Raw genomic sequence first — 23,375 nt, 5'->3', positions numbered from 1 at the left:
TATAAATGACACCTTTTGCAACCACACCCCTTCTGCTCCAACCATTTCTAAATATTTCTCCAGATATTCCCCAGTCTCCAGACTGGACTTTCCTTAGGGTATACACTGTTTGTCTAAGACACAAAAGAACCAGAAATGTTTCCCTGGTACCCACAACTTGCTGGCACTCATGACTGGACTTTCCTTAGGGTATACACTGTTCTTCTAAGATACAGAAGAACCGGAAAGGTTTTCCTGGTGCCCACAACTTGCTGGCACTCATGGAACACATTATGGGTCACAGAACCCTGGGCAAAGCATGTGAACGTCTTGATCTCACTTAGACCTCCTGAGTCCCAGGAGCTGTTCTTGACATTATTTCCCAGCAGACCTGGGCCAGGGAGACTATGCATTCACTGATTGCTATGCTGGGAAGCCAGCTTCGGAGCTCTGGGGGCCAGGCTGGGGTCCTGAGCCTCTTCATCTACAACCCAACCCTTGCACCATACTGACTTAGCCTTGGCAACCCAAGTACTTAAGTGAAAATGTTAGTCCCCAAAGAAGGTTAATGTGTCCCTTTCTTGCCCAAAGATGGCATTTTCTTCTCTCTTCTAGTGTCTTAAAAATACTGTATTTGAAAACAGTGAACAAATACATTATTAAAAGGCAGGTCAGGTAAAGGAAGTTTGGCACGAGAGAACCTCAAGACACTGAACTGTGAGGAGAAAGACTAAGTGACAGGCATGTGGTCCCCACTGGCTGTGTAGTTTAGTGTAAAATTTGTGCTCCAATCTACCGACAATTTATCAACAATATGCTTTCTTGAGAATGTTGAAGTAATAATAACATCTGGCAGTAAATACTCCACCAGGTGCTGGGTCCAGATGTGGACCACTTCCTTCAGCTCTCATAATACCCCACGGGTAGCAGCACTTTTTGACAGATGAGGCAAAGACCTGAAGTCACTGGTATAGTCAGAGAACACCGTGGAAGGCTTGAGCTCGGTGCGAGGTCCCTACACTCTTCCAGGAGGAAGGACTGGCTCTCACTGCAGTAACAGGCTCATGCAGAGCAACATCAGCAATATGAGGTCCTGACCTAGGCAGGCCCCTGCCCGCTAGGAAGCGCCTGACAACCACTGGTCACTTACAGAGCTTCCCCACTAAGCTTCACTGGGAAGTCTGGAGCCACAGCTTTAAAGTTGTTGAGAAATGTTGAGGAAAAGATCCTCATGACTCATTCAAAGTCACCCCAGCTACACAAGGACACGAGGATGGCCCACTTTGGATGAGGTAAGTTAGCAGTCTCCAAAGGTTCAGCGGTCATAGCAGCTACAGGGCCCATTCTCATACTGCGGCTCAGCTCCCTGGGGGAACTGAGTGCCATACACTTCTCTCCTTCCAAGAACAAAACCACCTGGAAAACCCATGCTATAAGTGCAGCCACTAAGTGTGTCACTACCGTGCCTAGGAAGGAACAGGACATTTAAGGTTGAACATATAAACAAAACTGACTTCTACAGGCAACACTAAGACTCCTTGTAAAAAGAAAAATAAAACAGAAACAAATGAAAAACAGCCAAGCATGGTAGCTCACACCTGGAAATTCCAGGTGTGGACATGGACACAAAAGAATTAATTACCTTGAGTTTGAGGCAAACCTGGGCTACAGTGAGTTCTGGGTCAGCCTGAGCTACAGAATGAAGCCTTGTCTCAAAATATAAATAAATAAAATAATAAAGGCTGCTTTATAGTAGATGTAAATAGAATAAGAGGTGTTTTGGTTCCTCATTAGTAAATCCTACTGGGAGCTGTGGAGAGGGCTTAGGCAGTAAAGGCCCACTGCACAAGTATGAGGACCTACATTTGGATTTCCATTACTACATAGAAGCCTGTGTGATGGACAGTGCTTCTATAACCCTAGAGTAGCGAATGTGGAGATAGGAGGATCCCTGTAGCTTCCAGGCCAACTGGCAAGCTCTGGGTTCAGTCTTCATCTCAAAAAATAAGGAGGAGAGATATGGAGGAGTATCAATATCCAGGTCCACAGGTATGAGCACATCTGTGCATGTGTACCTGCATATACATACATGTGCACTCAACATAACCCACACACACGCCAAACAAAATAAACCATGCTGGCCTTTGTGTATCCAAAGGGTGTTGTCACTAAAGAGACTACCCACACGTTCCAACAATGCTGCCTCTGTTTCAGTGTTCCTCACTCTGAAGTCCCTAGCCTGCCCGGCACTCACTCAGCTCACAGCTGGCAAATGAAGATGCTGGAAGCCATGATGCTCACACACTGTAACAATCTCAACAGTAACACACCTGGACCCTTCAAGGAGAAACTCCATTTGGAACTTGAACACAGGGAACCACATTATTTGCAAGAAGACAATAGCTCAGTAGTTATAGCCTACTTGGGATCTGCTGGAGTCAGTTGGGCTCTACCTAATGTTCCACATCCCTGGGGACGTTTGTCTATCTACAATGTTTCCAGTAGAGTCTCAGGAGCTGCTTGGCAGCAAAGATGTACTGGTCTTTTCTACAGCTTTCCTCAGTAGCCCAAACAGTCTAGACCAGCAGGGTTCTCTACAGGCATAAGAGGCAGGCTGCCCCTGCTTCCCAGAGGGGGAGTGCTCCCCCCCCCCCCCCCCGCCTCATCTGCTGCTTCTCATCCCAGTTCCCTTCTACTCAGGAGCCAGCCTCCCATCCCTGGACCATCTCAAAGGGCGGCACTGACCGGATCGGCGGACCAGGCTTCTTTTCTGGACTCCTGGAGCTGTGTCCATTTTTCCAGCTTGCCCTACTCTGACTACCCATGGGAGGCTGTGCAAATTAAGTCTGTGTTTGCATTCATGTACACAGAAGGGGAAACTGACAACCTCCATATGTTCCATGGCATAATGAAGTCTTGACACTGAGATAAATAAGAGGGGAGGGGTGTTTCAAATACTCCTAAACAAGGGACAGGAGAGCCAAAAGTGTCCCAGGCAGGCAAGAGCAGCAGTGGCAACAGTGTTGGAAGTTCCTTAAACTGACTATAGAGCCGCGTGCCCTGCCCCCAGCTCTGCTCCTTACCAGATTAGCTCGATGACAACACCTCTAGGGATCAAAACTGATGGAGCTAACGGAGTTTGAGATTTCTGTTTAAAAAGCCAGCCCACACCCTGCCCTTACTTTTAGCCTGTCCAGCTCCAGCTGGTCTCTGCTGGTTGGGGTGGCCAAAGGAGAGGTGGGTCCCATGGTGGGCGAAGACACACCGCCCTCACACTCGCTGAGCTTGATGATGACCTCGTCCTTGGCCTGGATGGTCTCCATCAGCATCCCCAGCCGCTCATTGAGCTCGCCCACTTTGCTCTTCAGCGTCCTCACTTCTTGCTGCAGACTCTCCTTTTCCAGGCCGAACCTCTCCAGCTGGCCACTGAGGCCCAGGATCTGCTCGTCCTTCTGATGGAGAAGCTCCAGGGTGTCCCTGGGGACCCCCTGGCTGATTTGGTGGCTCGTAAAATACTTGTCATATTGAGACGACCGGACTGTCTGCTGGAGCAGCCGAATGAGCTCCTAGAGCCAAGAAGATGATGAGGTGAAGGGTAAGAGAACCACGGTGTGGGGGACAAAGACAGAAATCAGAACAGTGTTACATAAGTAATCACTGGAATTTGAGGAAACGCAGAAACAAACTTTGTTGGAAACATTTAATACTGAACTTCCTCTTGAAAGATCTCAAAAATAGACAGGAAAAAAATTTCCTCCACAAATACAGCCTGCAGAGAACAATAGCAGGAAGCTGGAAATAAAGGATGTGCGTGCTGTGATTAGCATTGGTCCCTGGCACATGTTTATCAGTACTAAGGGATCTGTGAAGTACCGTGTGGCACATGCCTGTTATCCCAGTGTTGGAGAAGGAGCAATTGTTCTAGGCTACTCAGCGAGATGCTGTCTCAAAAATAATAAATAACATTGTGTGTGTGTGTGTGTGTGTGTGTGTGTGTGTGTGTGTGTGTGTGTGTGTGTGTGTGTAAGCTACAAAGGTGACTCAGCAGTTAAAAGCATATACCGCTCTTGCAGAGAGTCTTTAGTGTCATTCCTAGAGCCTATGCTGGGCGGCCTACTGGATTTGACACCCTTTCTGATCTCCATGGATGCCTGTATTCACATACCCACACACATAATTATGAATAAAACAGGGTGGGGGGGGAGGAAAAAAATCCAGGCACTGGGATTCACTGAATTGTCCAGCAATTAGGTAGAAGAATGTCTGAACAGCTTAGAAAAATAGTACTGTCTGACAGGATATGGAAACTTCAGAGACCTCTAGGCTGAAGAACTGGGTGTGAGTGCCGACAGCAGTAACCTGCAACCTCGCTTTCCTTCCCTCCACATGGTCTAGGGTCTTTGAATTAATGATGGGCATAGCTCAGTGCACAGGATGGAGGCCCCAGCAGCATGGGCTTCAAGAAAGGGCCCATGCAGAGCAAGCACTTTACTCCCTGGTCTTTGCCCTGCTCAAGGGATGCACAGAAATCAAGACACAGTTACCTTCTGACTGGACAGATCTTTCTTGAGTTGCTCTAGTTCCTCCTGCTGGCTTTGAATCTGCAGCTGCATCTCAGAGACGGGCTTAGTGAGGCTTCCACCACCCAGTGATGTTCCCTCAACTGAAGGATCACCACTGCTGTGGCGATTTTTATATGATCCAATTATGTCTTTCAAGGGGCGCTTTCCTTTGTAAGGGTTCCGTCCAAACTCGAAGGGGAATCCTGAACTAGTGATTCCTATATTTAAAAAAAAAAAGTTTCTGAGCAAGTCAAACCTTCTGGTATCCTTACAGATCACCCTCTGAGGGGGTGTGAACTCTTCAACCCATGAAGAAAGCAGGGCAGTTGGATGTCACTTTGTCCCACCTCATTGTAGAGAACACCCAATAGATCTAGAGCCAGCAGGGAGTCCTTGCTGGGGTACTCTTTACAGAAGACTATATAACATGAACACTTTAAAGATGCACTCGACAGTTGTTGGCTTCTTATTTTTACTCATTTGTTTTTGGATAAAAACAAAACTAAAATGAATTTTTTTTTAAGTATAAATACATTTTTAAAGTGTGACTTTACATATTAAATGATCCAAATATATGTTAAGTATATTAAAAAATATAAACAGGAGACACAAAAGTACTATGGAATTTTGATTGTTTAAAGCTATGGGAGACAAAGGCATCTATGCTGTTAGGAGCACAGAGTGGCCCTCTGTGGTCGGTCAGGCAGAGACTGGAAGGGGCACCAGCATCTGGCACCTAAGTGGCGCTGGATACCTAGTGTGCCTGCTTCATGACAACTCAGAGGGGCAGGTTTCTGGCTTGGGGACTTGCTCGGGTTTAGCATGTCTCCCCAAAGCCTTAAGTCACCAGCTTAAGGTAGTGATTCTGGAAGGTGATGAGAACTGGGGGTTAATGTGAAGTCTTTTAGATAGTGGTACCCAGTCTTCCTTCTCCCGTTTTTGCTTCCTGGCCACATGTTCCCATCATGATGCACCTTCATAGGCCTAAAGCTATGGGTTCAATTGGTCATAGACTAAAATCTCTACAACTGTGAACCAAAGTAAACCTTTTCTCTATGTAAGTAAGTTTACCTCAGGTTATGTATTACAGTAATGGGAATAAATAATGTAACCAGTTCTCTAGAATCTGTGACAGTATGTTCTGTTCTTTTAAAATACACCTCAAGTATGTATATAAAAGTGGTATGTGTGTGTATGTGAGAGAGAGAGAGAGAGAGAGTGAGAGAGAGAGAGAGAACTTCTGAGACAGAGTCTTGTTACACAGCCCAGTCTGCTCTTAAATGTACAATCCCCCTGCTTCAGCCTCTCAGGCCCCAGAACTACATTGACAACACCTGGCTTAAGTACAAAGTTTCTTCAGGCAGCATTTCTGTGCATAGAGGCATGGCAGGTATTCTATCTCCTGGGAACGGTTTGCAGTCACTGGGCTAGACGGACATTTATTCCTTGAAGCACTTTACAAACCTTTATGAATTGGCCATTAACACACGTCTACTATGTCCCTGGAGGAGACAAGTGGCAGTGCAGAGAGCAGCAGAGCACAGGTGCATTCGTTACCTTTGCTCCCCTCAGGCGTCTGCTTCTTCCTTTCTTCCTGTATCAGGGACTCCTCTAGGTCCTTAGGTGGTGGGTCTAAAAGTTCCCACTCTTCATTGGTGTAAAACACAGTCCTGCGACTCTCACTGTGCCCTCTCCCAGGACGGAAGGATGTCATTGAATTTCTGTTTAAAAACAAGAAAACACAAAAAACAAAATGCAATTGCATACAGGACTGATAAAAATGAAGACTCGATAACACCAAGTGATGTTGAGAGTATGGACAACTAGAAAACATACATTGCTAGTGAGTACCCACTGACAGCAGTGTCACGGAGAGCAAAGTTAAACTGAAGAAGAACCTTTCTTTTTCTTTAAAACACACAACAACAAAAAACCTTACTTAAAGAAAAGTCACACACCATAATTAGCCAGATCCAAAGTCTATCCATCTCAGTGAATTTCTGTACCGTTAGATGAGCTATTCTGAAGTTGTAGAGCTTCACACTGGATTTTATACTTTCATCAACAAATATATTTTCATTAAAGTGACAGCATTTCCTAAATGAAATTCCTACGCACAAATACAGGGAGAAACTAAAACACACAAGGCATTATTCATGTCAGCCGCTCCTCACACTTACGGTGAACCAATCTTCCACGAAGGCGTAAAAAGATTCACCAGCTCATGTCTAGACTATTTAAGAACCCTTAAAGCCCAATAAGATGGATAAACAACTCAATTTAAAATTGATCAAGAAAGGAGAAAAGCAAATTAAAAAAGAAAAAAGAAAAATACAGGCAGTTTCCTAACTTCTGATGTTGGGTTTAAGATTTTTTTTTTTTTTTTTTTTTAAACTTAATGATGGTTCCAAAGCAATATACATACATTGCAAACCAGACTTTGAAGCTTGACTTTTCCTGGGCTAGTGATACGCAGTAAGATGCTCTCAAGCCAGGAGTAGCTTCCAGGGAACCACATGACTTCAAGGGTACACAACAGGTACTCTACAGAGTACATGTAGGTAAGTTACAATGTTTGCTGGGTGAGGTATATAAAATGCACGCTTGCCTTTTGGCATTTTCAATGTCTGTTAGGCTTATTAGGGTATAGCCCTATCATGTAACCCATCCTAAGCCCAGAAGCATCTGTTTATGAATGGCCAGTAAGTGCTTAAAAAGAAAACACTGGGCTTGGAGAGGTAGCTCAGTGATTAGGAGCACTTGTTGGTCTTACAGATGACCCTGGTTTGGTTCCCAGCACACAATGGCAGCTCACATCCATATATAACTCTCAGTTACAAGGCATACAATTACTTTTGGCTGCCCACAGGCATCCATGTGGTACATAGATATAAATGTAGGCAAAACACACATAAAATAATTTAAAAAAAGCATTGTTAGTTAGCATATACTAGTTTAAAAAATGTATCACAGCCACAACAGCTAAAGTTAAGAACAAAAGTAATTTCCAGTATTCAGGAGAGTGTGGAACACCTGGAACTGGCCTTGTAGTACACACACACACACACACACACACACACACACACACACACACACACACACAGAGTTTTAAGATGGAGTCCCTAAAACCTGGTGATTACACTAAGTCCTGGCAGTGGTTTTTGTTTTTGTTTTGTTTTTTTTTCCTTTCCTTACTAAGGACTGAGACCAGAGGTAAATACAAAGTAAGCACATTGCATGGTACCCAAGCCTAATCTCTTCTGGTCCCTGGCTCTATACACAGAGGGGCTCTGTCAACACTCAGGGCAGCCTAATGATCACACTATTGTCATGGTCAACTCTGGCTTCTTAACACCCCGGAACTGGAGAGAAAATGATTTCAAAATAGTTGCTCTGGAAGAAAAGGAAGTCCCACAAATGCTTTTTTCTACCCTTGTACATTCCCAGAACCTGTGATCCTGCCTCAACAGTTTGGTGACATTTTCCAGGCCCCAAACTCCTTGTGTCCTGCTCTCCCACAAAACCTCCTTGCCATTTGCCACAGCTTCACAATGTGTGGTCGTTGTTCTTTTCTTGAAGAGTGGTGTGCAGGGCTCACTGCTGATGAGTGGCAAGCAGAGTAGTAACAAGCTCTGCCTGCCGCTCTCGTTCTTAAAGTCCACAGGAAAAGGGGAAACGAGAGCGGAGAAGACCCAAACCCAGCCTGGGCAGGAAGAAAGGCAGTTTCAAGAACTAACTTCCATGTACTCTGTCTCCCTCCCAGGGTTTGTTTCCAGGCCGTCGCAAAGTCCTGTAGCGGAGGGACAGCTTTGGAGTGCTGTGACAACTGCCAAGGCTTGTGTAATGAGAAACGAGACTGGCTTCAAAGCCGAGTCTCTTTTAGCTGAAGTACCATTTAACCAAACTCTAGGCAAGTGTGCTTTGGCAGAACCTAATCTGTTATTGTGCAACACACTGTGTCATACTTTCTCAAATAAATAAATATAATTTAAAGATACTCAAACAGCACAGTAATTATATACTTAATACTCACTGTAATCTCAGAAATTGAGAGACAGGTTTGGAAATGTCCCATCAAATCTCTCCTGAGCCTACAGTTGGAATACTGCCTGCACAGCCACTGTGGCCAGCACCCCAACCTCTTTCAGTGATGACAAGTGGGCTAAGATGGAGGTTTGGACTTATAGAAGGCTGGGGGGGGGGCAGCAGGAAGCAGGCTACCCCAAGGGGTAGCACTCAGCTCTCTTCTCTCAGACCGTGGTCAGAAGAAAACAATACAGAAGGTCTCCTCTCACTGCAGGTGACTCAGCATTTCTTCCTCTGAATTGATGAGCAGATACCCACAAGCAGGGAACAGGTTAACTAAAGGGCACATGCAAACTGTACACCCAAACTGTAGGACAACGGCCCCGGCAGAGCTATTGAGTTGGGCCATTCCAGACTCTACTCCAAGAATCCTGAAGCTGTCACCCATATCCTATCACTGCTTATCACTGCCAAGGCTCTCACTCTACAAGGGAGAGCACAGCTCTGGTTAAGTGGGCCTCATGGCTTGGTTGTCACAGAGAAAGCACGTCTAGAGGAAAAGTCAGAGCACCAAGGTGCCGGGACAATGTGTACTGCAGGGTCTCCTTTAACAGGCAGAGAAAATTCCAGAGTGCTTACATATATAATTCCATTTCTAGTAGCTACTTCTGGAATGTGGATTTAGAAAGGCCTCAGTTTTTGCTCTGAGCTCTTCAGCATGAGCAGGCCTCTTTTCTTATAAGCAAGCATGCCTTTCACTATCAAGTAGAAACATGTGACTAAGAAAAAGGACAGGTTGAATGAAGCTGGTGGGTGGCAGCATGCAAGCCAGGCAGCTCTTGTCTTATGTAGGCCAGAGGGTCTAAATTCTGAGTATTTCAGAGAAGATCGAGGGCCCAGGCTGTGCTTTCCACCACTGGGTCTACCCGATGGCCCCCATCACAATGCAGGGCTCCAACAGGAGATGGAGAAGTGCTGAGGAGGCTAGAGACAGAGAAAGTAGGAACCAGGGGAAAGCCATCACGATGGGAAAAATAGTGCCGACTGCCTACGATGTCCACATCTAAATTGTAGGAAAGGGACTCTGTTGTAATTACAGGAAGGATCTTAAGTTGGAGAGGTCATGCTGGGTTATCTGAGTCCATGAGATGCCTCTGCAAGGCTAACAGCAGAATGAATTGAGCCAGGCTCCTGCAACAAGTGGATCCAGCTGGCTCAGCAGAAGACACCAACTGTTCCTCCCCGCTTACTCCCCAACTCTACTAAAATAGGAGATTCTGGTTAACTGCTTGATGGTCTTGGGTAAGGAACAGACTGATATTCTCTGGGGTCTGGTTTCCTATATTGAGTCATGTGTCATCCCAGCCATGGCTAAGGTCTTTCAGTCTGCAGGCCATAAACATGATTGCTCTAAAGCTACAGTAGTCCTGCTAATGAATAAGGCCCTGGAAGTGCATGGTTCCAATCAAGATGGGAAGGATGGCTGGCAAGAAGTGGTAAGTACAAACAATCTCATGCTTCAGGAAGCTCTTAGCAGAGACTGGGTATCGACACAGCAACACACATAGCCTGGCCAACTCCTTCAGCCACCATCCCTGTGCTTCCCCTCCAGAAGGCCAAGTTCTGAAAACACCCACAAGGTAGCACCATGACTACAATCCTCATACTTCACTGCAAAGACTGAGCTATGCCTTCAAACAAGGAAAATATGAGCAAGGAGCACATAGCCCAGACACGGATGACTTCCCCAAATGCACCAGATAACTGGGCACTGGTTTGGGTTGGGGTGGCCTTCTCTTTGAAATGGGACTCTGAAAGAGATGAGTCACCAGGCAAAGCCCTAGATGGCAAAACCAGTGGATTCCTGGGAACTTGAGTCATATATACAAGTGACATTGCTGCCAGGCTTGAGTGGTCACGAGAAAAGCAGAAACAAAGGGCCCAGGACACAACCAGCAGCAGCAGCAGCAGCAGCAGAACCAGTAGAAGACCCAGCAGAGACAACTGTGAAAGGTGAGCACACCTTCCCAGCAAGCTCCGCCTTCCCATGCATGGGGGTGGGGGAGGGGTGCTCTCCTGACATGAAGGGAAGACCCTCTACGTCTATGGCCCCAAAGAGTTAGAGCAATGCCTACGGCTCTACATCCTCTAGCCACCACTGGCTGAGCACTAACAGCCAGCTCTATGAGGCAGTGATTATTCACACCACCTGGAAGTTCATATGGGGTCTAGCTCTGTTACCTGGTGTGATCTGGATAGGGTCAGGTTAAAGGAGAAAGTCATTATAGCAGGAAACCAAGTAAAAATAACTACACCTACGACAGAGGTACGTATGCACGAGTGAGTGTGGACTCGACTGCCAGGGCTGCTGGCTGCAGTCTGTCCTGCCTGGATAAACCACACTTGCAAGATGTCACCTGACTTTTCCAATCCTGTTTTCCTGCTGCAATGGAATAAAAGACATACACTTGCAATGTAGGCCTAGAATCTTACAGGCTTTTAACAAGTTTTTTTTTTTTTTTTTTTTTTTTTTTTTTTTCCTGATTCCTCACCATGTTATCCACATTTTCTCAACAATATTCTAATGGCATGATCACCTTTATCAATTTCCTCACTAAGCATCTAACTTTTTTTAATAGAAAATATATCTATATTTTAAGGGATTACTAAGTGATTCAATCACATAACACAATGAGTATCTGTGGTGGTTTGAAGGAGACTGTCCTTCAGATATTACAATATTAGTCCCCAGTGAGTGGAACTCTTTGGGAAGGATTAGGAGAGTGGTCTTATTGGAAGAGGTGTCATTGGGATGGACATTGAAATTTCAGAAGCCCAGGTCATTCCCGGTTAGTTCTCCTGCTTTCAACTTGGAGATAAGGATGCAAGCTCCTAGCTACTGCTCTAGTGCCTGCTTGCCTGCCTGCCTGCCTGCTATCAAGTTCCCACTATGATGGGGGACTCTAAATGTCTGCAACTATGATCCCCAAATCAAACATTGTCTTTTCTAAGTTGCCTTGGTCATGGTACTGTCACGGCAACTGAACAGTAACTAAAACAGCATCAGCCATCAGACACTGGCAAATCGATAGCTCAGCTGTGGGAGCAGAGCATGGGCCCTCAAGTCTTGTACAACAGTGTGGAATTTAAATTCTCAGTTCACCAGGTGAGCCTTATCGAAGGCCCCAACTGAACTGACGAGTACAACATGCACACACAGCACATGGTGTCCTCACATCCTGATCACACTCAAGTTTAGCACTAATTTGAATCCATTTCAAAAATACAGCATTTGAGCCATTCCCTTTAGGGAAAAATAGCTTTACTGTTTCTAAGGTCATTATGCTCTCTCCAGGTTGGGGTTGTAGCTCAGAGGGCACCAGCCTGCTTAGCATGTTCCAGCCCCTGGAACTATATACAAAGGTTCTCCTTCCACCCAGATAATCTCAACTTCCTAAAGCATGCCCACAAGCCAAAAGAAACGAAAGAAATAAACACTTGAGATCTGTCTGAGTATCCCACTTCTGTGAACGTCTCACTTATACAGAGAACACTCTGGAATTCCATAGAGAGAGCTTTGTCACAAGACCCAACATGGTGAACATTCACTTTCCTTAAAATGGAGTCCCTGGCTCTGTTCTACAGTGTCTGTTCATATTAACTTATCATCACCCAGTCCATCACATGTGGTATGCATAATTACTCACAAATGAGAAATGGTAAGGGACTTGTTACTTGCTGGAGACAGCCAATTATGCAGAGGCACGGCTGAGAACCCTTTCAAGGAATCTGCCTCTTACACCCCGCAATACTACAACAGAGCGCAGCTGGCACTGTTCCTGCCGACATTAACTCCGATCTTGCTTGGAGAGTTGTCACGTACAAGAAGTGACATGTGTTCTCTTTTCCAGGCAGAGACGTTAAACAGTCACTCTGAGCTCAAGGAAATGGGAAGTACCCAATGCTGTAGGCCTGTTTCCACCTCATTCTGTCTAACTCCGAGGGCAGATGGGGCTGCACAAGTGTAAACACCTGGCTAATTAACAGTCCTCCATCACATTCTTGTTATTTTATCGACACTATCGTGCCGGGCAACCCAGGCTGGGTGTGCCTTTCAGTTCTGTCACACACTCATGTAACACAGCCCTGAACAAGTCACTTTAATTCGCTAAGCCTCAGCTTTTTAACCTGAAAAATGAAGCAAGAGTCTTCTTTGTGGTTTCCTGACACTTTTAGGAACACAGAGCGCTCTCTTTACTGAGAAGTATGATATGGTGCAGGGTGTGGGGAACCAGCCCTGCCCTTGCCTCCTCCACCCCCTTCCCTTGGGGGTTGGGAGATAAAAGGTGGGGCTCCATCAGACACCCACAAGGCAAGTGGGGCTCCAAGAGATGAAACAGGGTCCCTGGCAGAAAGATGTTACACGGTGAGGCAGGGGCTCTCAGATGGAGAGGAAGGAAGCAAATGGCCGGCATGCAGAGGCCCAGACAAAGGGAGTTTTGGAAAACAGTTACCCAGGAGACAGACTAGAGTGTCAAATGAAGAGATCTGGTGCAGCTGCTATCCGTGTAACTCTTTGGTGCAGGGCCAGCATGTAGTTGGAAGCAAGGGGACAGAATGTGGATGGAATGGAGTAGAGCAGGACCAGGAGGGCAGGGCCACTGTTCAGGCCAGAGGCAGAGTGGCCAGGCCTCATAGTGACCTCTTTCTCATGTGCTGGTCTTCTGAGGTCTGGAGACCCCTGCCACAGTCTACTCAGTTTCAATACAAAGTTATGTCTGAAGAACAGAAAACACACTCACAAAAATGACTTTATTATATGTAACCAATCACAAAGGCACATATAGAAAGAGATATGGGAGGACACTTGCTGCAGCAGTGAGCCCTTAGGTGGTGGCTTCTAGGGCATCCTGAATGTCCAGTGGAGCACAGCTGGCTGGCAGTACTTGGGTCCTACAGTAGAGCAGAAAGCTTCCAGGTGCTCCACAAATGCAGAATACAAACTGTCCTGCTAACTCCCATTCCTAACAAGCCAAGTCTCTTAAGTGTAGTGTATTGCTGCCAACATCGATGAATCTCCTTCATTCAAATAACACACACAACTCAATAATAACAAGCCAATACTATTTAAAACAGGCAAAGGATCTGAACTGATCCAACATAATGCTGCTTCAAAGAGGATGCACAAATGGCCAAAAAAGATGCTCAGTATTGTTAGTCATCACGGAAATACAAACCAATTCCACAATAAGACACCAGCCGATTTGCACTAGGTAGGGTGGCTAGGATCAAACAGATGACAGTTGGGGCTGGGGAGATATGATGGTAGGTAAGAGTGCTTACTCTCTCGTGGGGGACTCTCTCGATGACATTAATTGATATGGGAAGAGCTGCGTGTGCCTTGGACTGACTATATATATATATATATATGGGGAGAAAGTGAGCTGAGCACAACATGCACAGATTCTTTCCTCTCTGCTCTTGTCTGGATTTGCCTAGCTCTCTCAGGTTCTTGCCACCTTGACTTTTCTACAATTGTTGCTTTTGTCAGAGCACTTTACCTCAGCAACAGGAAATGGAACTAGGATCGTATATAAGGGGATAGACAGTATTTAGTCCTAAAGAAAATGAGATACTTATATACTACTACCTTGCTAAGTCTTGAAAACATTATGCTAAGTGAAGAAAGCCACATATCAGAGGGCTCATATTGTGCAATCCCAGCTACATGAAAAGTTCAGGGTAAACAAACCCATACAAACCGACAGCAGATTAGTGGTTGCCTATGACTGAAGAGAGAGAGGGAAGAAGGCAAGGGAGGCTGGAGAGGACTGCTTAACTTTTGGGGGTGATGAAAATATTCTAAAATGAGTCAGGCTCATACATGTAGGAAAGTTGCAAGTTCAAGACTAGCCTTGGCCATTTAGCAAGACCCTGGCTAAACAAACAGACAATAACAACAAAACGGTCTAAATTTGATTATATAACTCTGGACATACCAAAACCCACAAAATACTATATTGTAAATGGGTGAATTATATGTATGTGTGTGTGTGTGTGTGTATGTATGTATATACATATGTATGTATGTGTGTGTATATATATATATATATATACACACACATACATATATCTCAACAAGGCCTTCCTTAAAAACTAATCAAATAAAACAAATGAAACAAACAAACAAAAACCCACCTCCATTCTCATGCACAGACAGAGCACAAAAGCCCACAGCAGAGACTCTGGGCCAGCCCTGAGGTTTGGGAAGAGGGTGAAGCTGGGGAGGCAAGAAACCTGGCCCCGCATCTGGAAGCCTTGTCATCTCAGACCGCCCCACCCCCTTCAGCCAGTTTCAGTCTCTAAAATGTCAGCCATCTGATCTACCACACAGAGCCAGGCAATCAGAAGAAACCATGTGATGATTCTTGGCATGGCCCCAAAAACAGAACAGGCATACTGTTTAAAGCTTTTAAAACATGACCTATGTGAAAGAGCTGCAGAGCACAAAGACCCTTCATAAATGTAAAGTGGCTTTATAATGTCACATATAAACATATAACCCACATTATAACTCATTATCCAAGAGAATCCATCTTCAATAGCATATGCTACTTCCCAGACTTACTTGAGCTCATTACCCCACTGCTTCAGAGAGTAAAAGTTAATGGAATTTGGATGCCCCGGGGCTGGCTGGCGAGCAGCTCGGTCTCCCACCAGCTCTCCGGGGGCAGCTTCCACGGCGAGCACAGTTCTGGCTTTTTCTGCAGAAGGATTTGGGTGCTGGAAAATTATATCTGAAAGAAAGGTAAACAATTGTCAGTTACCCCAAACTTTCACAGGGAACCTGTCATCCCAGATCAAACACTGACTTGCTACACTACATAAGAATATCGACCATATGTGGGGTAGCACATTTTGATACATGCTGAATAAAAACATAGTCTGTAGGTGGCTTTTGTGCTCATGAGCTACTTTCACCTAAAGTAGAGTCACACTTCTCATAGAAAGGTTACGAAGTGTTTCAGGGCCACCAAAATTAACTGCTTGTTCAGGGAGAGAGAAAAGGCTAGAATTCCCGTCTAGTCTTTGAGATCAGTAACCGTGTGACATGGTCTACTTACCTGTATCGACAAGGAACAATTTCCAGGATTAAACTGTTATTTGAAAATAGCAAAGCAAGGATCAGCTTTGTACACTTATTTATTCTGTTTCTTCTAGGAAAACGGAGATTACAGATATGAACATGTTTTCTAGTATCTGTAAATTGTGACAGTGAAAAAATAAGTTTTCTCACCGTATAGGGGCTCAGCAAGCTCACAGGCAAAAACAATGATGCCCAGACATGGTTCAGGTTCAAAACTTTTCTTTATAATGTAAGCTTTGAGGACTGGAGAGCTGGCTCAGGGATTAAGAGCACTAGCTGCTTTTGTGAAGGATCCAAGTTCAGTTCCCTGGCACCTATGTATGTGGCAGCTCAGGGTATAATTCCAGTTTCAGGAGATGTGATGCCCTCTTCTGGCCTCTAAAGGTACTGCCGTCATGTGGAGCATTTACAAACAACACACACACACACACACACACACACACACACACACACACACACACACAGAGCCAAACACTCATACATATAAATACAATAAAACAACTTAAAAAAATGTAATCTCTGGAGATGTTCCAGCTTAAAATAATATGATGCCCAAGATTACTTGAAAATAATATTTATAGCTTGAATAATATTTGCTTCAAGCAACCTGCTAATTGTCTCAAAATTAGAAACAGGTAGGGCTAGGAAATAAAAAGTGTCAAAAAAATGACAAAAATAGTAACAGATGAAGCCATCTAATAAACACAAAGACAATACTGTTACTTGTTTTGTATCATGTTTAAAGAAACAAACCTAACAATCCAAACATTTTGTACTTATTTTTTAGTGGTAACGCTTAGAATGAGGAATGTTTATAAATAGAACTTCATGTAATTTCATAATTATCAGTTTTGACTACATGTCTTTTAAATAAAGTGTTCACAATATTAATGTAAAAACACAATTAGAATAGAACTGTTAACCACAGACAGCCAAGAAGAAAATTAGTTTCTAATTGGACCAGCATCCCCCAGGGCTGCTTAGGATTGGTCTCTACAAAAAAGCTGGTCAAGACAGCAGGGCTCAGGAATCCTGGGCAGCAACAACTCTTGGAGACGGATGTCCTAGCTGGGAATGTCTTCTTGCAGGCTTGCACTTTGTAGGCAGCTCACTAAGTTGACTACTGTCAGTGTCAGTGGGAAAGGCTCCAAGAACGCCCTGTAAAAGTGTCTTGAGTGTGACAGGAATAAGGGATGGCTGTCAGAGGGAACAACCCACAACTTATGCATATGTTATCATGTCTTAAGCACCAGTGACACAGAGCTGTTATCCTAAAGGCGAATTCTTTAAAGGTTAACATGGCAAGCTCCCAGTCACCACAGAACACAAGGAGTCCTGGGTCTTAGGGTTCCAGGAGATGCCTGGGGACTGTGGGAGGGAGACGAGGGTAAGCATTGTGGCTGCTCTCTTCACTTAAATGTTGGGGTTCCCCTCAAGATTTCATTTGGAAAGAGGATCTAATGAGCAAAGGAAAAAAGTTCAGGCACCACTAATTCAGCCCAGTCACTAGCTACTGTGACAGGACACTAAAAGCCTGAGCCAGGGATAAAACAGTCACCTGCTTTGGCAGTAACACACATGGCTAGGAAGCAAAGAAGACATTGTTCTGACCTGACAGCCAAAATATAGCAGGCACTTACCACCTGTGAGTTCCTGCGTTAGTCCATGGGCACACAGGGATGGAGGTTCTACTCTTCACCTCAGAGAAAGGCAGAGCTGTCCTACAGCCTTCCTGAAGGCTGGCCTCTCACAGACCCAACCTGAGTAAGAGCATGGCACTTCTAAGCCTAGCCAGGAAACAAGCAACCAGCTGTATCCACCCCTACTATCAGCAAGTGCAATACTCTTTCCTGTGTGGGCTGGCAGCGAGGTGGTGAGGCCCCTCAGGTAGAAAAGGCTGTCACTCTCCAGTGTGGCAAGGTATCTTATTACCATGAAAACCCTAGGGCTTGCCGCAAACCACTGTCCACCCAAGAAGGGCTTTAGAACTGGAGGGTGCAGGGACACAAAGGGTCTTCAGGGAGACCATGGAAGACCATGCTGCAGAAATGGTTTCTATTGGGGTCTTGTGTGGAAATGATCTTCAAGGCTCATCACTTTACCTGGAAAAGAAGCACCTTCCCAGCTGGGCTTGCTTATTTACTTATTTGCTTATTAACTTTTGCATGTTTGAGCATTGTGCTATATGTATGTGTATGTGTATATGTATATGTTTATCATGGAGGTCAGAAAAGGGTGTGAGATCCCTTGGACCTGGAGTTATGGATGGTTGTAGACTACCATGTGGGTGTTGGGAAAAGAACTCAAGCAAGTGTTCTTCACTGCTGAGCCACCTCTCCAGCCCTGAGTACATTTTTATGGTTAGTGCAGTTTCAGTTGACTTTTGCCTGTTTTTGGTTTGGTTTGATCTCTAAAACCCTTCACCCAAAAGTAGAGCTGCTGGCTTCTCTTCATTGTGTGCCCTGACAGTAGCATTTAGGAAGCCTCTAGAAGGACAGCAGGGGACAGGGAACCTATGGAAGAACCGGGTTTGGGTCTGCTCTGAGCATGCCCTCTGTCTTGCAACTGCAGTGGGAAGAAAACATCTGCCCCAGATGTCTTCCATTCTCTTTAGGCATTTCCAATGCTGAAGAACCGTTAAAGAGAGCTTAGACTGCAACATCTGCACTTCCCAGGGGCTTGTTCTAGGGTAACCCTGGATTTCAGCAACTCAGATAGTTTTAGCTTCCCTGTAGTGCCCATTTCCTGTCACAGCTGTCCCAGAAAAGTGCCTCCACTCAACTGGCCTGCCTCTGTGAGTCTGTACCCTCCCTTCCTGCTCTCACCTTGCCAGAAACCTCCACAGACAGCAAAGGGCATCATGCATGACCCAGAGATTTGGAAGATGGCCATTCTCCCCACGCCAGTTGGGGGTGAGGGGCAAGGAACTGGCATCTCCATATAGGTGGGGGAGGATTGGATACACTTGCTTAATGAGGATCAAGCTCTTGTGCTTGACAGACCAGTACTCCACTATGGAGCTACAATTCCTGCCTCCAAAAGGCATCCAACTGAGTTTCAATCCAGACTGTATAGGAGTGAGTGGTCAGAAGGAGCAGGGATACCTTCATGAGGCTTGTAGTTCCCATAGGGAGCCAAGCAGCCACAGGGTTCTAAGAGCCCCGAGGGCGGACCAGCCTATGTGCCTAAGTTAAGGCTGGTCTATCTGTTCATGATTCACACGAAGAACTCAGCCTGAGACCTGGGGCTCTGACTGATTCACTAACAGCAAACACGGAGCAGCAGAAGGGCTTAACTGAAATGGGTAACATGGCTGGCTGAACGGCTAATGACCGCATGTGGCTATGAGGCAAGAAGGGCTTCCTGTAGCCTGAGGAAATGATGCAGGAGGTGACAGAGGCCTCCACAGTTCTCAATGGACTGACACTCATGGTTCCTCTCGACTTTCCTCTTCTTGCCGTTCCCTGCTAAGTTCCCTGGATTAGCAGGGGTTCACCAGAGTCAGCTCCCCACTCCGCTCTCCCATTCATCCCTGATCTTCAGCAATCTCAGGTCCAGCTGTCATTTATAGTCACAGCAACCCCTCTTCACCTGTACAGACTCAAGCCTAGAGCCAGGGTCAGAACACCTCCATAGCTGCTAGAGGCTCGGCCACACAGAGCTCAATTTTCACTCCACATTATCGTCTCCCCCATGTCCTCTCTCCCACAGCCTGACTTCCAAAGACATCTTGTTTCTCAGAAGGGGATGCTGAGATATGCCGAATCACAGTGACACAGCCTCTCAGGGACAACACTGCTATTAACCATGGCTGCACGGGGTTTCACAGCATTTCACAAACAGGGTACCACACACACTGTGATCACTGCACAGGACTGTGGCATTCAAAGATGGCACGTGACTATTGTGGCACTAGTGCCAGCTCTGTGCTCCACCCACAGGCCTCCTTGCAGCCTAAAGTCCTAGAGCAGTGGTTTTCAACCTGGGGGACAGGATCCTGTATAGCAGATATTTACATTACAATTTATAATGGTAGCAAAATTAGTTAGGAAGTGGCAATGAAAATAACTTTATGATTAGGGGTCACCACAACATGAGGACCTGTATTAAAGGGTCACAGCATTGGGAAGGTGGAGAACTACTGGTCTAGAGGGTCCCCTGCCCACACTCATACGGAAACTGCAGAAGGTGTGACCGTTGAAGGAGGTGATACACTTCTGTAGAGGAGGAAATGTGGTTACTTCAAGTTGTTTTCACAATACAATTTTCTTAAGAAATACCAACCATGTAGAAGCACTCAGCCCACTAAAACCTCCAGCCTGAGATAAGAGCCCCTGGCCCTGAAGTAATGCATGGGACTGGGAAGGAGGGAGGGCAGGGTAGGGCAATGAGTACTTCCATATGCCTGACTCTCAGGAAGCCTCGCCAAGAACAAGGTCCTAGTAACTCTGCTCTTTCTCTTCAGGTCTTGTGAAGAATGAACAGGCGGCCTGGACATCTACCTTAAAGCTGTACTCAGTATGTGGACTCTCAAATATGGAAACCTGCGGTATACCCTTGATTCTTAATAGCTAAAAGATCTCAACATGTAGACAGTTGATTTTTTTTAATCTTTCTGAAGTAATAATTTGAAACGAGGTCCTTATCCAACCAAATTCAGCAGAGTGGGGGATGGTGTCTGAGGCACACACCTAAGAAGCCAGGCTGGGAAGGAATAACAGACGGAACACACAAAGAGGCACAAAATCACCCCCTTTCTAATTCCTGACTGAAAAACTGAACATCCACACAGGTAATAGTCTCTTACTCCAGAGAAGACACAGAACACAGAAACACAGGCAATTAATTATGGGACAGTGATAGTTCACAACCAACTGTCCATCCCCATTTCTCTTAAGAGTCTGTGGTCTTGACAGCCATACATTCAGCCAAACTACTTGGCTCCCCACATTTCCTTCTAACCATTTGATGTAGCCATGAGGAATGGCCATAAGAGAGTCACTGCTGAAGAGAAGGGGAAAGTCTCTGTGAAAGAGTTCTGTGATATATGAGTGCCATCCCAGAGACAGTAAGCATGAGTCAGGAACTTATTGCTAATCATGGAACAGTTAGACTTGCAACATGAATAATAAAAGCCAACAGACAGATATCAGGGTTCAAGCTGAAGATCAGAGAACCGAAACAGCCAAGTCAGTAGCTCTTACCTCTACCTCAGACTGAAATGGGTGTATTCTGTCTCCATGAATCCCCAGAGTGCAATGATCTCCAGAAAACCTCAGACTGCAATCCTAGACTGCTATGCACTCTTCAACATGCCTGGAGAATAAATCTCTGAGACTGAATACTAAATGCCCTGTTCCTATCTTATATACCCCCCCCCCCAGAAGTGGGATTAAAGGCGCATGATCCCAAGTGTTGAGATCTCCATTGTGTGAGCTGTTTCTCTTTTACACTGGATCAATTTCGTGTAGTTCAGTGTGGCCTTGAACTAACAGAGATCCATCTGTTTATATCTCCCTGGAATTAAAGGTGTGTACCACCTTTGCCTGGTCTCTGTGGCTTGTGGCTACTTTAGCTCTGCATTCTGAACCCTCAGGCAAGCTTTATTAAATCATAAATAATATAGCACCCACAAGATGTGGCTGAGGAGTCGGTTCTCCAGCTTTGAATTGCCCATAAGTGAGAAAAGGGAATAATGTTCTTATTAATCCAGTTTCCTAGTAAATGCAATAAATTCCTCACCCACTCACGATCACATTAGAAGGGCTGTGTGCTGTATATGCCTGTGTGTGCGTGCATGTGTGTATGTGTGTATACACATACATACGAGTGCATGCACGCACAGGTGTGGAATTATTCAATGTGCTTTTCCTTTTAATCCTTGTGAAGGAGAGAGGACAAACTGTTTTCACAACTCAGTGTGTACTCCTGTAGTCGTGGGTAAGTGACCTGCTCAGAGCCTGATGACCAGTAAATATTAGAGTGAAGACATTAAGTCAGGCCCACAAGGCTTCCGGACAGGACTGCCTTCCAAGACAAACACATGGCTCTCCATGCAAAGTATCAATTCTGACTGTCTTTCTCCACAGTCTTTAGGTCCCTGGAGAGTCATGATGGGTGGGCACTCCAGACTACAAGGTTCAACTGGGGGAGGTGACTGGATGACTAGGAAACAACATAGGGCAAGTTTTATTTTTCATGCAAACCAGTGTTATGAAAAACAGTCATCTTCTAGTCAAGTTAGAGTTAGCACAGTTCGGTTAAGGTGGGCTGCCATAGCATGACTACAGAATATTAAAGGATATTGCCGTATATCCAAAATTTTATCTGTTAACCAGTTTTTCCCTCTGATGATGAAACTAATGGGTCTGAAATACAGTTCTCCTTAAATTTCTTATGTGTATATGCCCATGTGTGTATGTGCCATGTACATCCAGGAAAGGGCACTGGATTCTCTGGAACTGGTGTTACAGGCTGAGGTCCTCTAAAAAGGAACAAGCATTCTCAACCAACTGAGCCATCTTTCCCATCCCTGGTCTTCGCGACTTTCTCCTCTAGACAGAATGTTTTTCTTCCTGGAGAGCTATGGTTTTGACAATGGATCAGTGGTTCAAGGTTTCAATATCTGTCCTTCCTTGTAATTTCTATCTAGAATTTATAAGACATTTAACGTTAGTTATTTCTATACATAGTGTTTTCAAAACTTCACTGCGCTTTAGCTAACCACCTCAGTTTTTAAGGCTTTCCCAGTCTGTTCTAGGTCTGGGTGGGTTTCCAGGCTGAGTTTTGCTGGCTCCTGCAGCCCTACTGGCCTGTGGTAATGCGGAAGGACCCTTCTCTGGCTCTCCGCCATCCTGTCTGTCTCTTTTCTGGGTGAGTGCTGGCCGTCCTGCCCTTAGAGAGGCCCCACGACCCAATGCTGAGCTCAGCCCACGAGGGCCCAGGCTGCCCTGCACTTCCCTCATTTGCACTTCTTGCTTGAGGGGCGAGACTGGCGCTCATGTCAGGCACTTGCTGAGTGAACAAACTCTTATTTCCCATACCTGGAATGTTCAAAGCAGAGAAGAGGAACTGGATGTGAGCTGGAGATGACTGCTCTGCTTCCCAACCTCACCATCTGGTCGGCAAGGAGGCAGGACAGACGTGACAGAGGGACTCCAGGACGAGGCACTACTCCTTTGCCCTTAGCTACACCCCCGGGTTCTGGCTAGAGAGGACTGATCAGTGTCCCCAGGGTGGAGGCAAAGGGAGTGTCTTCAGTGCCAAAGGCCACTAGTATGCAGGCTACCCATGCCCCTATAGTTTTTCCCAGTGTCCGGAGTGACCCTGAAACTGATATAGAGCTTCTTGTCATGGAAAAGACTGATAATGGTGGCTTCCGAATACCTCTGTCTATGGGTTAGGAGCAGAGGCAGGAGGATTAGGAGTAAAATGCTATCCTTAGCTACAGAATGAGTTTGAAGCCAGCCTGGGCTACATGAGCCCCTGTCTCAAAAAAACAAAAACCAAAAAGATAAAGAAGCAGCTCAACGAGAAGTGCTTGCCTACCACACCCCAGGACCCTATAAACTCATACGGTGGTGCAAACACGTAATCCAGTGTGGGGAGGTCGAGGCAGGAGGTCAGTAGTTCAAGGTTAGCCTAGATTACAGAGTCTGACT

General features: G+C 45.6%; 1 protein-coding gene across 2 annotated transcripts in view; it reads right to left on the bottom strand.

The window, feature by feature from the left end:
• Tbc1d2b (TBC1 domain family member 2B) overlaps positions 1-23,375 on the bottom strand; it is a 67,173-nt gene that overhangs the window by 17,561 nt on the left and 26,237 nt on the right. For both annotated transcript variants that reach the window (XM_051207308.1, XM_051207316.1), the window contains exons 3-6: positions 15,196-15,364; positions 6,099-6,262; positions 4,524-4,759; positions 3,162-3,545 (exon numbers count right to left, since the gene is read on the bottom strand). In XM_051207308.1, coding sequence (XP_051063265.1) covers positions 3,162-3,545; positions 4,524-4,759; positions 6,099-6,262; positions 15,196-15,364 — 953 coding nt within the window. The remainder of the gene's footprint in view (positions 1-3,161; positions 3,546-4,523; positions 4,760-6,098; positions 6,263-15,195; positions 15,365-23,375) is intronic.

This window comes from Phodopus roborovskii, unplaced genomic scaffold, assembly GCF_943737965.1.
Source record: "Phodopus roborovskii unplaced genomic scaffold, PHOROB, whole genome shotgun sequence".
NCBI lineage: Eukaryota > Metazoa > Chordata > Mammalia > Rodentia > Cricetidae > Phodopus > Phodopus roborovskii.
Note: the sequence above shows the minus strand (reverse complement) of the source record. Positions and strands in the feature narration are given on the sequence as shown.